Raw genomic sequence first — 16,554 nt, 5'->3', positions numbered from 1 at the left:
TATCAATGTCACGTGGCGCTCTGAAAGAAGAAAAGGAATGGTCCATCCCAGTCTTTAGGACAGTTCTGGCCTCCAGAAACTATGGGTGAGTACTTAGTACATGATGGTCTGTTTGCCCACTAGTGTATGTAAAAACCAATGTAAGAAGGAAGTCATTAAACAAATTATGCACAGTAATGTTTGATAGAAGCAAGAGAGATTGTTCCTATGAAAAGAACAATGGGCATACAGAATTAGGAGGGATGACAGTGGCAAAGTTGAGGTATCACAGCTAGATGATTGGAGGCTGGGCTGCAAGGAAAAAAACTTCAGGCTCTGTTAAAAGTTTCACTATCCATGCTTCCTCATTATTCTTTGCTTACGAAAACAGCTCATCAAAAACTGAGATGATGCAAGCACAACACTAACATCAGCAGCAATTTATCGGGAAAATCGCACAACCCCTAGATCACTTTTCCTTTGAACATCCAGAGGAAATTAGATACATGTCCATCCAGAATCCATGTTGAGCAATGTGCTCCCCCCGAAACAGACATTTCCCATTGATCTAGTCAACATCAAAACAAATCATGGTGATGAAACAGACCAAAGTGGCACAGTAGGGGGACTTCTACCAAGTATAATCTCTGACAGTATCAAAACACATCTCTGAGTTTAAGGCTAGATTCGGATAAATAAATGAGGGATTAGCTATGGAATCAATTATAATTCCAGATTATTGGAGTATGTTGGATACTTAATTTTGAATAGCACAACACATCCAAACACAAGACAATTCTTATGTTATTAATTATAGGGCATGAGTAGTGAGTAGGCCTGATATAATTTAAGATGATATGTGTTCCTTGTGTTTTTGAATGACACCATCATGTGTATTATGATGACAAAAATGTGTTTTATGATGTCAACAAGATAAGATTTTCTAGAAATTATAAAATTATGTCTAGATTATAATCAGGTAGTCTACTAGGCCGATGTATAGACATGGGTTTATGTCGGTTTGTGTAGTTGCCAGGCCTGTACTTTATCTCCATCTGGTGGATATTTGTAAGATTGCAGCTGGCAGGTGCGAGAGGTATACTGAAAACGTTCAAGGTCATGAAGATCACTCCGCTTATTATCTTTCTATTCCAAAAATAGATATCTTTCTCTCCTCCGTTTTGAACATATGTATAGTTAGAATTTTTGGATCCATTTTTTTCTTAAAAACAAACACATTTCATCCAATTAGTAAAATATGTATTAAAATAAGATGTTTCGCGTTGAACTGTTGTTCATTTCATTCGCAAATTTGACGAGCGTAGTAATACTTTGAAGTGAGAAGACGTAGTAGGTCTACATACTGCGTTCAAGCAAGACAAAAGTTTAATCGCAGCTGCTGATTCGTTCTTTGACTAGGTTGAGTTTGTAAGTAGGTAGAAATATTGATATCGTATTTACATAAATCACAAAATATTCTGATAGACATTAAGTGTATACATTAACTTCATGTGAAGAATGGAATCTGTTAATTTACACGAATTGAATGTTGTACGTTAAATGCTGTCAACTAATGTTACTGCGCTAACGTTAGTTAGCTAGAAAATGTTGGCTGGCTAGCTAAACAACATTCTTGCTGGGCTTTTTTTAGACATCACGAAAACTTATCGTGTTAGCTTGTTGAAAATAAGTTGTAATGGAACGTGTTTCTTTTCCGTCAAGTTAATGTGCAAAGATAGTTAGCTGTCACTCCAATGCTAAGCTAGCTTTAAGGGGCCATGTGCCTGCCATGCATTTTTTTACTTCATTGTGGAAGTAGCTAGCCAGCCACTTCCCAGCGCGTGCTTTTAACTTTGTCAACCAATTTCTCTTTTCACTATTTGTGGTTGAAATAATTCTAAAAGTTGGCTACAGGTCCTGTTTTTGTTGGCCTAGCGAGGCTTTGGCAAGTAAAAGTACTTGTGTTGCAAGTGACTTTAATGTATGTGCTTAAACTTGGTTGACACTATTAGCGACCTAAACCAGCTATCTTACAAGCAACATAGTTAACAAAATATTTTAGTAAATGGGTAAATTCTTTGCAATAACACTGTCTTCTCCAGGTTTTAGAAACTGAAAATGACTGGCCGTGCACGAGCACGATCAAGGGGCCGAGCGCGCGGTCAAGAGACCGCGGCACCTGGCGTGGTTAGTCTGCATGAGCAACTAGTTAATATGCTATCTGTTAACTAGGGCCCGGAGTAGTCCATTTTAACACTTTCGTTTTGACGAAATAATTAAAGTACTTGAATCTTAAGGTGTTTGTTAATCTAATGTAAGAAATTACAGTTGTCTTATCTGATATGAGTCTGATCTTACCTGCAGACACCCTTTCAGGAGACAGCACGAGAAGCTCCCCCCTCTGAGGGTGAGCTTGTGGGTCGAGGAAGACAGAGAACTGCCCCAGGGGCTGTGTCCTCTGAAGGTGCAGTGCGCTTTCCCTCTGGATCATCTAATATGACATTAACTCCCAAAACAATTGACTATGGATAGTTGAATTTAATGAAAATGGAAAAAAAATGCTGTGCATACATTTGCAATGAACGCTGACTTAAATCATTTGTGGGGGTTTTTCACAGCCGTTATTCAGATATCTGCAGGGTTTCAGCAGGTGAAGATCGGCGAGAGAGGTGGACGGCGTCGTGACTTTCATGATGCAGGAATCAACACCAGGCAGGCCATGGAGCATGTGAGAGAGTCCAAGTCTGGTGTGTAAATGGCTTATGACTACATGGTTTGACAGGATTTGCCATGATACATCTTTATTTATTTTTTTTAAACAAAGTGTTACTGAGCTAAATCATTTAGTAAAGATTTCAAAATTCAAATTGCCCTGGCTGCAGTCAGGTTTAACGGTAACCTTTGATATTTCCTCAGGTTTATCTGGCTCTCCCATTGAGCTGAAAGCCAACTTCTTCAAGATCCTGTCCCGCCCTCAGTGGGTGCTGTACCAGTACCATGTGGACTTCAAGCCCGTCATGGAGTCACGGCGCCTACGTTCTGCCCTCATGTATCAGCATGAGGAAACACTAGGCAAAGCTCGCACTTTTGATGGAGCCCTCCTCTTCCTGCCTCACAAACTGCACAACACGGTACAGTACACTGGAGGGCACTATTCCTCTGGTGGCTTTATATAGTTATGTAATTTAGTACTAACTTCTTATGTAACATGGGATTTACAGTTAAAGGTGCAATATGCAGAAATCGCTCTGCCATTTCCTGATTGCTAAAATTCTAATAGTTTTCTTAATTTCAGTTTGACAAAACAATAATCATTGTATCATCTAAACCACTGAAATATTTTAAAATACCAAAATATTATATTGTACAAAACCGAAACTAAGACTCAAACTTTCTATGTGAATTTGGTTGGGGGTGCCCAAAAAGTTGCATATTGCAGCTTTAAGTTTCTGTTAAAAAACAAAGGCTGTTTGGCACCTAGGTGCTTTTTAGACTTAAATTAGTACATGATTCTAAATCTTCTGGGTCTTTAGATACACATTTTTTGTTTATAGGAGACTGTGCTGTACAGTGAGACCAGAATGGGTGAGAAAGTCCAGATCACTGTCACTCTGACCAATGAGCTGCCCCCCACTTCTCCAGTGTGCCTGCAGTTCTACAACATCATCTTCAGAAGGTCAGAACACCCACTGAAGGGTCATTGTCGTGTTCACAGCTTTGAGTTTCAAAACTCTGAAAATAATATTCCATGTCTATAAAATAGGGGACAGTGACATGTTAACATGAAAACTCTAGCCGTGGCTCTACTCCATCATTGCCTAACAGTTGTCTGTTCTTGTTTTCAGAGTACTGAGGATGCTGAACATGCAGCAGATTGGACGCCATTACTACAACCCAACAGACCCACTCAATATCCCACAGCACAGGTCTGTATTTCACTAGCCTCAACAGTGGAATCTATGGAGACTAGAGAACCAGAATTAAGCAATATGATGTCTTTTGTTGTTTTTCACTGTGTGCTGTGCGTGTTCTTCAGGCTGACCATCTGGCCCGGCTTTACTTCCACCATCCTCCAGTACGAGTCCAGCATCATGCTGTGCACGGACGTGAGCCACAAGGTACTGCGCAGTGAGACGGTGCTCAGCTTCATGATGGGCCTCAGGCAGCAGAGTGGAGATCAGCGCTTCCCAGAGGCCTGCACCAAGGAGCTGGTAGGACTCATCGTCCTCACCAAGTAAGACCCATTACTATAGTGCCTTCAATACTTAACTACAGGAGTCTAATTGTATGAAATCCTAAATCTGTGAATCTTGGCATAGGGAACAACTGCTTGAAAAGTGTTATCCCTTTACACTTCTGGGAATTGGCCTATATGGATAGGGCTAAATTGAAAATTTTCTTACAGAATAAATATGGATAACATGTGCATAGCCATGGTAGCAATTGAAAGGGAACAGTTTATAGATAATGGGAAAATTATTAGACCGAAGGTGAGTACACAACAGTTCAACTGGCACAAGACTAAATCCAAACATTACACTGTTGATTTGACCATTTCTGTACTTATCACATTTGTTGATAACAATCTGAAAATACTCTGGATACATTCAGTAACATAAGACTTCCTGGAAAATGTGGAGTAGGTGCGACATATGACCAACAAATTACAAGGGTTTGAGTGAGAGGACTAACTGGTGTCTCCAAGTAGCCACACACCTTTCCAAAGTGTGTACAGTTTATAAGCAGTTTCAATGCACTTTTAGGACTTAAAAGTCATGGGAGTACAGGAGGGTGCTGAGCATGTACCCTTGTGGGACCTTTGTGTTAAAGAGCAGGGTAGTGGAGATGTTGCCTACATTCAACAATAATGTACATTTTTGAACTCTCATAACTGTGCCGTTGACGAACTGGAGCATTCACATTTGTAGTTTACTTTGGAACACAACTCTGCATCCCCACCATCACACAGTTACTGTTTACGCAATCCAAAAACAGTGCATTATAAATTGCAATCTAGGTCAGGTGGGAATGATTTGAAAGCTTGTTCTATTGACATTACTAGCAAAGTTATAAAATAGGATCTTAGTGTTACGCTTTCGCAAGGCAATTCAAAAATAAAATATTTTTAAATATAAAAGGAAAACATTTTTTTTTTTTTTTGTGCGCAAATGTATTAAGATTTTTTTTAACTCACATTTATATAAGTGTTCAGACCCTTTACTCAGTACTTTGTTGAAGCACCTTTGGCAGCGATTACAGCCTTGAGTCTTCTTGAGTAGGACGCTACAAGCTCGGCACACCTGTATTTGGGGAGTTTGTTCCATTCTTCTCTGCAGATCCTCTCACACGCTGTCAGGTTGAATGGGGAGCGTCACTCACTGCACAGCTATTTTCAGGTCTCTCCAGAGATGTTAGATCAGGTTCAAGTCCGGCCTCTAGCTTGGCCACTCAATGACATTCAGAGACTTATTCCGAAGCCACTCCTGCATTGTCTTGGCTATGTGCTTAGTGTCGTTGTCCTGTTGGAAGGTAAACCTTCGCCCCAGTCTGAGGTCCTGAATGCCCTGGAACAGGTTTTCATCAAGGGTTTCTCTGTACTTTTCTCTGTTCATCTTTCCCTCGATCTTGATTAGTCTCCTGGTCCCTGCTGCTGGAAAAACATCCCCACAGCATGATGCTGTCACCACCATGCTTCACCGTAGGGATGGTATTGGCTAGGTGATGAGCGGTGGCTGGTTTCTTCCAGACGTGACGCCAAAGAGTTCAATCTTGGTTTCATCAGACCAGAAAATTGTGTTTCTCATGGTCTGAATCCCGTTTAGGTGCCTTTTGGCAAACTCCAAATGGGCTGTCATGTGCCTTTTACTGAGGTGTGGATTCCGTCTGGCCACACTACCATAAATGCCTGATTGGTGGAGTGCAGCCAGCTCTAGGAATAGTCTTGGTGGTTCCAAACTTATTCCATTTAAGCATTTTTTTATTTTATTTATTTAACCTTTATTTAACTAGGCAAGTCAGTTAAGAACATATTTGTATTTACAATGACAACCTAGGAACAGTGGGTTAACTGCCTTGTTCAGGGGCAGAATGACAGATTTTTACCTTGTCAGCTCGAGGATATGATCTCACAACATTTAGGTTAATGGTGCAACGCTCTAACCACTAGGCTACCCGCCACCCCTGAATGATGGAGGCCCTTGTGTTCTTGGGGACCTTCAATGTTGCTGTTTTTTGTACCCTTCCTCAGATCTGTCACTCGACACAATCCTGTCTCAGAGCTCTATGGACAATTCCTTAGACCTCATTAATTCGTTTTTACTCTGACATGCACGGTCAACTGTGGGACCTTCTATAGACAAGTGTGTGCCTTTCCAAATCATGTCCAATCAATTTAATATACCACAAAGACTAAAATTAAGTTGGAGAAACATATCAATGATGATCAATGGAAACACGATGCACCCGAGCTCAGTTGAGTCTCATAGCAAAGGGTCTAAATACTTATGTACAGTTGAAGTCGGAAGTTTACATATACCTTAGCCAAATACATTTAAACTCAGTTTTTCACAATTCCTGACATTTAATCCTAGTAAATATTCCCTGTTTTAGGTCAGTTAGGATCACCATTTTATTTTAAGAATGTGAAATGTCAGAATAATAGTTGAGTGAGTGATTTATTTCAGCTTTTATTTATTTCATCACATTCCCAGTGGGTCAGAAGTTTACATACACTCAATTAGTATTTGGTTGTATTGCTTTTAAATTGTTTAACTTGGGTCAAGGTTTTCTGGTAGCCTTCCACTAGCTTCCCACAATAAGTTGGGTGAATTTTGGCCCATTCCTCCTGACAGAGCTGGTGTAACTGAGTCAGGTTTGTAGGCCTCCTTGCTCGCACAAGCTTTTTCTGTTCTGCCCACAAATTTTCTATGGGATTGAGTTCAGGGCTTTGTGAGGGCCACTCCAATATCTTGACTTTGTTGTCCTTAAGGCATTTTGCACAACTTTGGAAGTATGCTTGGGGTCATTGTCCATTTGGAAGACCCATTTGTGACCAAGCTTTAACTTCTTGATGCACCCATCCCTTTAGCGGGATAATTTTCATCAACACCCGCTGAATTGCAGCACTTCAAATTAAATTACTAAAAATATTTAATTTTCATGAAATCACAAGTGCAATATAGCAAAACACAGCTTAGCTTGTTAATCCACCTGGCATGTCAGATTTCAATACAGCTTTTCGGCGAAAGCACAACTAGCGTTTATGTAAGAACATCTCTCTCCGTAGACAAAATATTACAAACACTAGCCGCCAAGTAGATTGGCCACGAAAGTCAGAAAATCAATAGATTAAATCGCTTACCTTAGATGATCTTCGGATGTTTGCACTCACGAAACTCCCAGTTACACAATAAATGTTCCTTTTGTTCCATAAAGATTATTTTAATATCCAAAATACCTCCATTTGTTTGGCGCGTTATGTTCAGAAATCCACAGGCTCGAGCGGTCACGACATCGCAGACGAAAATTCCAAATAGTATCCGTAATGTCCACAGAAACATGTCAAACATTTTTTATAATCAATCCTCAGGTTGTTTTTAAAATATATAATCGATAATATACCAACTGGGACTGTCGCTTTTTCAATAGAAGAGGGAGAGACGATGGCTGCCCCACTCTGTTGCGCAAGCAAAACTCTGCGAACACCCAGCTATCCACTCATGCGATGTTATCTTTCTCGCTCATTTTTCAAAATAAAAGCCTGAAACTATGTCTAAAGACTGTTGACACCTTGAGGAAGCCATAGGAAAATGATTTTTTTTTTTTCTATTTTGACAGTTTTGGAAACTTTAGAGTGTTTTCTATCCTAATCTGACTATTATATGCATATTCTAGTTTCTGGGCCTGAGAAATAGGCAGTTTCAAATGGGTACGTTTTTTGTTGTTGTTGCCAAAAACGAAAATCCTGCCCCCTACACTCAAGAAGTTAACCTCCTGACTGATGTCTTGAGATGTTGCTTCAATATATCCACTTAATTTTCCTACCTCATGGTGCCATCTATTTTGTGACGTGCACCAGTCCCTTCTGCAGCAAAGCACCCCCACAACATGATTCTGCCACCCCTGTGTTTCACGGTTGGGATGGTGTTCTTTGGCTTGCAAGCCTCCCCTTTTTTCCTCCAAACATAACGATGGTCATTATGGTCAAACCGTTCTATTTTTGTTTCATCAGACCAGAGGACATTTCTCCAAAAAGTACGATCTTTGTCCCCATTTGCAGTTGCAAACCGTAGTCTGGCTTTTTAATGGAGAACGCCTCTCCTTCCTGAGCGGTATGATGGCTGCGTGGTCCCATGGTGTTTATACTTGCGTACTATTGTTTGTACAGATAAACGTGGTACCTTCAGGCGTTTGGAAATTGCTCCCAAGGATGAACCAGACTTGTGGAGGTCTACAATTTTTTTTTCTGAGGTCTTGGCTGATTTCTTTAGATTTTCCCATGATGTCAAGCAAAGAGGCACTGAGTTTGAAGGTAGGCTTTGAAATGCATCCACAGGTACACCTCCAATTGACTCAAATGATGTCAATTAGCCTATCAGAATCTTCTAAAGCCATGACATCATTTTCTGGAATTTTCCAAGCTGTTTAAAGGCACAGCCAACTTTGTATGTAAACTGTTGACCCACTGGAATTGTGATGCAGTGAATAAGTGAAATAAACTGTCTGTAAACAATTGTTGGAAAACATTACTTGTGTTATTTATGCACAAAGTAGATGTCCTAACTGACTTGCCAAAACTATAGTTTGTTAACAAAAAATTTGTGGAGTGGTTGAAAAACGAGTTAATGTAAACTTCTGTTTTCGCTTTGTCTTTATGGGGTATTGCATGTAGATTGAGAGAACAATTATTTTATACATTTTAGAATAAGGCTGTAACATAACAAAATGTACTTAAATGGGTGCTGTAGATGTCCTGGAGGGCGGGCAGTGTGCCCCCGGTGATGTTGATTTTTGTCCATCCACACTAGATACGATCAGGACACGCAGGTTGAAATATCTAAACTAACTGAACCATATTAATTTGGGGACAGGTCGAAAAGCATTAAACAATCAAGGCACTTTAGTTCGCTAGCTTGCTGTTGCTAGCTGGGTTGTTATTTTACCTGAAATGCACAAGGTCCTCTACTCTGACAATTAATCCACAGATAAAAGGGTAAAGCGAGTTAGTTTCTCGTAATCTCTCCTCCGCTCTTTGAACTTTATGATAGTTGGCTTTAAGGTGTTGGCTTTAAGGTGTTATGATAGTTGGCTTTAAACTTTAAGGTGCATTACCACCACCATCTGGACTGGAGTGTGGACCTCAGTTAATCGTTCAATCATCCACGTGGGTATATGCTCCTAAAAACTAATGGAGGAGATGGGAGAGCCGGGACTTCCTGAGCGTTAAAAGCTTCACAAATAGAACCAAGTTCTATTTTAACGCCTGGCTACGCAGATGTTCGTTGACGGTGCAATGATTGAATAACATGTATGTGTACATTTATTTTGCAACGCGCACTTAACCCGAGTGGTGTTTGTATGCTAAGAGCGAAGCCGAATTCTTCAGATTGTCAGTGATGTGTACGCAGAAGAATGGACGGGGGTCAGGACGTGCTCCCATCCACAATCAGCTCCTTTGTTTTGTTGAGGGAGAGGTTATTTTCCTGGCACCACTCCGCCAGGGCCTTCACCTCCCTGTAGCCTTTCTCGTCGTTGTTGGTAGTCAGGCCTACCTACCACTGTTGTCGTCTGCAAACTCCATGATTGAGTTGGAGGCTTGCGTGGCCACGCAGTCATGGGTGAACAGGGAGTACAGGGCTGAGCATGTACCCTTGTGGGGCCTTTGTGTTAAAGAGTAGTGGAGATGTTGTTGCCTACCTTCACCACCTGGCGGCTGCCCGTCATGAAGTCCAGGACCCAGTTGCACAGGGCCCTGAATTTCTAAGCGTTCCTTTATATATTATTTTCACCGTTGAATTGTTTTTTACATTTACAGTTCCTTAAATTACTTCAATCCGTACAGATGAAGAATGCAAGCTAGCTGTTTACATGTGTGATGAACAGACAAGTGTAGCCTGGTGCAAGATGCCAAATTTTGCGGGTAGGTAGAGAGCGGGTTGAGGAGGACGCTTGACTCGCTAGGCATCTTATGACATGATATTAGGTCCACAGAATTATACCTGTGAGTGGCTTCTATGGAGGAACTTTGAGCGTCCTTCGAGCTAGTGCGCTAACACGCTTGACCTTGCTAGCTAACAAGCTTGTGTGTGTACTGAGTGACACCAGAATTAAAAACACGTCTTTGTAAATCCCGTGTGAAACGTCATAACTAGGCCTATAGTATCCTGAACTAGCATTGGAAAGTAATCCATTCTTCTCTAGCTAATTAAAAATCTATCTCCCTATCTTCTGAATCAAGCTTGTTACCTCAATACAGTAGTCTATGCTTTGGAGGTGGGAGGGGCAGGTAGGCTAAACACACACAGGCAAAGATTTTCAGCTTGAAGGCAGACACTGGAATCAGTTTCTAAGGGACAGCATGAGGGCTTTGAATAGGCATTTTGTTGTGGGACTAGAAAAAAGTCTGGAACATAAAAGAAAGTTAACTGCTTCCCATGCTTTTAAAATAACGGCTCTGTTCCGGAACAGTATGGTTACAGGTTCTATTTCTGTTATTAATTGAAAATGTATTTATTTGACAGTTTTCTGGTCAGTTCCCTGTGTGCATTCAGGTGCGTGTGCTTCGGGGAGTTTTCTTCACAATTAACAAACCAGCACATTCTGTTCAAAACAACCCAGTGTATGAAGCCATGTCATCTTGTAACTTACATCAAACACAGTGATGTTAAACATTAACACTATATGCACATTTGGACTCAGTTGTTTGGCTGTCTTGTATGACATCAAAGCTGTGTTCATTATAATCCTCAACGTCTCATCTTTCAAAATACGTAGTCATCAATTTACAGCATTTCCCTCACTCAAACAACAAAAACATGTTGGTCTGACGTCATGTATAGCATGTTAGTGGCCAACTCTGCCATTTTTCAACCACGAGTATGAGTGTAAAGGGCTATGGTCTTTGCTTCCATGTATTTCACTTTTGATAACATGTTAAGATTCTGCCATGGGTAACAATGACATGAATTAACAATGGAAAATTAGGCTTCATCCTAATGTAAATGCATAATTTCCCTTAGGTACAACAACAAAACCTACAGGATCGATGACATTGCGTGGGACCATACTCCCAACAACACATTCAAGAGGGGAGACTCTGAGATTTCTTTCAAAGACTACTACAAGGCAGTAGGTTTTGTCCCACACACACGCGTATGAGCTGTTGTCACTTAATGGAACCTTGACTGAACTAATGGTGGTTTAATGTCTCTTCAGCAATATGGTCTGGACATCACTGACGGCAACCAGGTGCTTCTGATCAGCCATATGAAGAAGGTTGGTCCTTCTGGAGGACCGCCCCAAGGGCCAGCCATGCTTGTCCCAGAGTTCTGCTACCTCACAGGTACCACTGACTTTAACAAAACACTGCAAATGTTTTTTAAGTGTTAAATGTACTGTCGTGCCAGGTATTACGTGATCAAACCACAACTTTTGGCTTTTGTGTGTCTTATTTAAAAGGCCTGACTGACAAGATGCGTGCTGACTTCAACATCATGAAGGACCTGTCCACCCACACCAGACTGACCCCAGAGCAGAGGGAGGGGCGGCTCAACCGCTTCGTTGGGAACATCCACCAGTAAGTTTAATGTCTGTGGTTTCTATTCCCCAGTTTTGATTGATTTACAATACTGATCATCTCTTTATTTTGCAGGAACACGGAGGCCCAGACAGAGCTGAATACCTGGGGACTCAACTTTGACAACAAACTCCTAAGCCTCACAGGCAGGGTCCTCCCTGCGGAAAGGATTGTGCAGGGATCCAGAACGGTATATAATCCAACACAAAATCAAAGTTTTAGTGTTGTTTATATTAGAATATGGGGGTGGGGTGTCTTCCTGCACTTTCCTGATTTAACAGGTTAACATTCAATGTTTGAAGTATGGTATTTTCAGCAGATGTAATGTAACTGCTATTTCTTGTATTTTCTCCTAGTATGAGTACAACCCCTGGCAAGCAGACTGGTCCAAGGAAATGAGAGGCATCCCACTGATCAGTTGCCGACCACTGGAGAACTGGTTAATGTTCTTCACCCGCAGGAACAATGATGTGGCCCAGGCCCTCCTGCAGACCCTCAACAAAGTCTCCACACCCCTGGGCATCCGCATGCAGAGGGCCATCATGTGAGTACACACACACAGAGAGTAAGATACAGAGAACTGCACTACCCAGTTGTATGGAATACCAAGTGAAGCCTTTCTCACCGGAGAAATGACTTGATGTCCCAGAGTTGACATAACATTGCATTCTTCCAGGGTGGAGTACGAGGACCGTCAGGAGTCTCTGCTCAGGGCCCTGCAGCAGAATGTTAAGAAGGAAACCCAGATGGTCAGTAGTCACTCAGCTAAAGTCTGGCTAAACATGACTGTCATGGTGTTATGACAAACATTTTGCAGCTATATGTCAGGAATCTATGTCAGTTGTGTTGGGTTCCTTCCTAAGGTGGTGGTGGTCCTGCCCAGCAACAGAAAGGACAAGTATGACAGTGTGAAGAAGTATCTGTGTGTGGACTGCCCCACACCCAGCCAGTGTGTGGTGGCCCGCACCCTCGCCAAACAACAGGCCCTCATGACCGTGGCCACCAAGATCGCCCTGCAGATTAACTGCAAGATGGGAGGAGAGCTGTGGAGCGTGGAGATCCCAGTAAGACACACGCACAAATCAAATGCATCCCATGTATTTCAATGGAAGAATGTGCCTATGCTAAGGCATTACACTTGAAAGACATAACCACCTTACCTCCCTGTTTTACAGCTGAAGCAGCTGATGATTGTGGGCATTGACTGCTACCATGACACGGCTGCTGGCAAGAGATCAATTGGAGCTCTGGTGGCCAGTCTTAACCAGGGCATGTCCAGGTATGTGTCCTTATGGCCAGGAGGCATGCATGGACACTTTCCCATCAGTTTTTTTGGCCAAGCTAAGAGTGTGATGGCAGAAGCTGATTTTATGATGAATGAGTTAACAATTAAACTAACGGGACATACCTCTGATTTCTCAGGTGGTTCTCAAAGTGTGTGCTGCAGAACCGTGGACAGGAGATCATGGACGGACTCAAGGTGGCGCTGCAAGGCATGTTCAGTCAAATCAAACACTTGTTACATAAAAGGAACTATTAAAAGCTCACTTCCAAGTGTTTTTCTATGATTCATTTGAGCCAATTTAGTGTGTCACATTTGTGACAGCTTTTTCAAAGTCTAGGGCTGAAAGGGTTTTATCCCTATTGAAGTTTGTGACCATGATCCCCAGTATCCTGACAGCAGGCTCTTTTCCAGGTGCCCTGAAGGCGTGGCTGAAGCACAACAACTGCCTGCCGTCACGTATCATTGTGTACAGAGACGGAGTGGGAGACGGGATGCTGCAGAGTGTGGTCAACTACGAGGTGCCACAGATCATGGAGTCCATCAAGACCATGGGACACGACTATGCGTAAGAGACAATCTATTCTAGAAACTCGCCACTGTATTGACTCCATTTCAATCACCAGTCATTCTATTGCTGATGTTGTTCTTTCCTGTGTTACCCCCTCCTAGACCCAAACTAACCTTGGTGGTTGTGAAGAAGCGCATCAGTTCCAGGTTCTTTGCCCGCATCGATGGCAAGCTGACCAACCCTCCCCCTGGAACATGCATCGATACTGAGGTCACCCGCCCAGAATGGTACGATCACTGACGATGACTGATTTTTCAATCATGGAAATGTAATCATGTGTGACTACGTATCCTTATTGTCTGTCTTTCCTTTTCAGGTACGACTTCTTCATTGTCAGCCAGGCCGTCCGCATGGGCAGTGTCTCCCCAACCCACTACAATGTGGTGTACGACAGTAGTGGACTGAAGCCTGACCACATGCAGCGACTGACCTACAAACTCTGCCACATGTACTACAACTGGCAGGTAGGCTGGATTCTCGTAGCTAGTTGTATTGCAAACATTCCTAGCTGAAGACTACTGCTTTATCATATTGGTTATTGATTGCTATATTGTTGAGTATTGTTTATTTCGGACACGATAGTAAGTAGTATGTTGTGGGTATGCATGTCATTGGTTTTCTGTGTGCTTATCTCCAGGGAATCATCCGAGTGCCTGCACCCTGTCAATACGCCCACAAATTGGCCTTCCTGGTGGGCCAGAGCATCCACAGAGAGCCCAACATGAACCTGGATGACTTCCTTTACTACCTGTAAGAGAGCACAAGCTAACTAAAGAGCACATTGGAAAACTTGGTTTCCTTGAAACTGTTTAATTTTTGTTCAGGAAATTGACTGAATTTACTTAGGGGGTAAAGTGGTTAGGATATTCCCCAATTTACAGGAGTGAAACCATTTTTATTTTTTTATACTTCAGCAATTTGATTATCTTCTGTTTTATGCTGTTTTATTTGAAAAATATTTGTAGATGGTCATTGCAAAGTGTTTTATTTGTGTGACATGGTATGAGACTGTTTTGAGAAGTTTGCTACCTCAGCTTTTATTTTGGCTGTACAGTGCATTTGGAAAGCATTCAGACCCCTTGACTTTCTCCACATTGTTACGTTACAGCCATATTCTAAAAATTGATTAAATTGCAGTTTTTCTCAACAATTTACACGCAATACCTAATAATGACCATGCAAAAATATTCAGAAAAGTATTCAGACTCTTTACGCAGTACTTTGTGGAAGCACCTTTGGCAGCGAGTACAACCTCAAGACTTCTTGGGTATGACGTTACAAGCTTGGCACACCTGTATTTGGGGAGTTTCTCCCAATTTCTGCAGATCCTCTCAAGCTCTGTCAGGTTGGATGGGGAGCGTTACTGCATAGCTATTTTCAGGTCTCCAGAGATGTTCAACCAGGTTCAAGTCTGGGCTCTGGCTGGGCCACTCAAAGACAGAGGTTCTTGTCCCGAAGCCACACCTGCATTGTCTTGGCTGTGTGCTTAGGGCTGTTGTCCATTTGGAAGATGAACCTTCGCCCTAGTCTGAGGTCCTGAGCACTCTGGAGCAAGTTTTTGTTGAGGATCTCTGTTCATCTTTGCCTCGATCCTGACTAGTCTCCCAGGCCCTCACATCCCCACAGCATGATGCTGCCACCACCACCATGCTTCACCGTAGGGATGGTGCCAGGTTTCCTCCAGACGTGAAGCTTGGCATTCAGGCCAAATAGTTCTATCTTGGTATCATCAGACCCGAGAATGTTATTTCTCATGGTCCCAGAGTCCTTTAGGTGTCTTTTGGCAAATTCCAAGCGGCTGCTGCCTTTTACTGAGGAGTGGCTTCCATCTGGCATAAAGACCTAATTGGTGGAGTGCTGCAAAGAGGGTTGTCCTTCTGGAAGGTTCTCCCATCTCCACAGGGGAACTCTGGTCACTCTGACAGAGCTCCATCGGGTTCTTGGTCACCTCCGTGACCAAGGCCCTTCTCCCCTTATTGCTCAGTTTGGCCGGCCAGCTCTAGGAAGTGTCTTGGTGGTTCCAAACTATAAGGTCCCACACTGTCAACTGTGGGACTTTTTATAGAGACCGGTGTGTGCCTTTCCGAATCATGTCCAATCAATTGAATATACTACAGGTGGACTCCAATCAAGTTGTAGAAACATCTGAAGAATGATCAATGGAAACAATGCACCTGAGCTCAATTTCGAGTTTCATAGCAAAGGGTCTGAAAACGTATGTAAAGAAGGTATTTCTGTTTTTTATTTTTAATACATTTGCAAAAATTTCTAAACCTGTTTTACTTTTGTCATCATGGGGTATTTTGTGTAGATTGAGGAAAATTATTTAATCCATTTTAGAATAAGGCTGTAACATAACACAAAATGTGGAAAAACATTTACTTTCTGAACGCACCGTACCTCTTTGTTCAATATCACAGTGAACATTAAGGTTATTGCCTGGGTTGAAAAATTATTGTTTCAACTTTGGCACAAAGTTGCACTTATGACATGTTGTTAAAAAAAAAAATGCAGTTAAATCAATTGATTAAAATAATTGTGGATCAAGATTTGTGTAATTTGATTACCCTTCAGTAAAAGTTAACTTTGTAGTACTGTTATTGCGTTACTGTCTAGCATGCTCAAACTCAACTCTGGACCTCAAAGCCAGTTTCACTGTGTTCTTTTCATTGTTCCTCTTTAATCAGGGACTGATTTAGACCTGTTACACCAGGTGGGTGCAATTAATTATCAGGTATAACAGAAAACCAGCAGGCTCTGCAACTCGTAGGGCAAGAGTTGAATACCCCTGGTCTAGCAATTAGTATTTGAACGTGTGATAATTACACTTCCCGTTCCTTTTTCAAGCCTATGCCCTTTTGGAGAAATGCGATTCTGTCAATACTCAGGACTTGATATTAACGTTTTTGGCTTGATTTAATCTGTAGT

General features: G+C 41.9%; 1 protein-coding gene across 2 annotated transcripts; it reads left to right on the top strand.

The window, feature by feature from the left end:
* The first annotated feature begins 1,302 nt into the window (after positions 1 to 1,302).
* Positions 1,303 to 16,220, top strand: piwil1 (piwi-like RNA-mediated gene silencing 1). 2 transcript variants are annotated; one of them, XM_029637674.2, is made up of 21 exons: positions 1,303 to 1,407; positions 2,082 to 2,166; positions 2,344 to 2,443; positions 2,598 to 2,726; positions 2,896 to 3,110; positions 3,534 to 3,655; positions 3,825 to 3,905; positions 4,016 to 4,213; positions 11,217 to 11,325; positions 11,413 to 11,539; positions 11,656 to 11,773; positions 11,849 to 11,963; positions 12,130 to 12,317; positions 12,450 to 12,522; positions 12,637 to 12,837; positions 12,949 to 13,052; positions 13,196 to 13,266; positions 13,470 to 13,623; positions 13,728 to 13,853; positions 13,943 to 14,090; positions 14,264 to 16,220. In XM_029637674.2, the coding sequence occupies exons 2-21, from the start codon at positions 2,098 to 2,100 to the stop codon at positions 14,378 to 14,380; spliced, it is 2,565 nt and encodes an 854-aa protein (XP_029493534.1). In that variant the 5' UTR covers positions 1,303 to 1,407; positions 2,082 to 2,097; the 3' UTR covers positions 14,381 to 16,220. The 2 variants fall into 2 exon arrangements, with proteins under 2 accessions (XP_029493534.1, XP_029493535.1); XM_029637675.2 differs by having other exon boundaries at positions 1,305 to 1,411.
* Positions 16,221 to 16,554: the final 334 nt, after the last annotated feature.

This window comes from Oncorhynchus nerka, linkage group LG27, assembly GCF_034236695.1.
Source record: "Oncorhynchus nerka isolate Pitt River linkage group LG27, Oner_Uvic_2.0, whole genome shotgun sequence".
Lineage (NCBI taxonomy): Eukaryota > Metazoa > Chordata > Actinopteri > Salmoniformes > Salmonidae > Oncorhynchus > Oncorhynchus nerka.
Note: the sequence above shows the minus strand (reverse complement) of the source record. Positions and strands in the feature narration are given on the sequence as shown.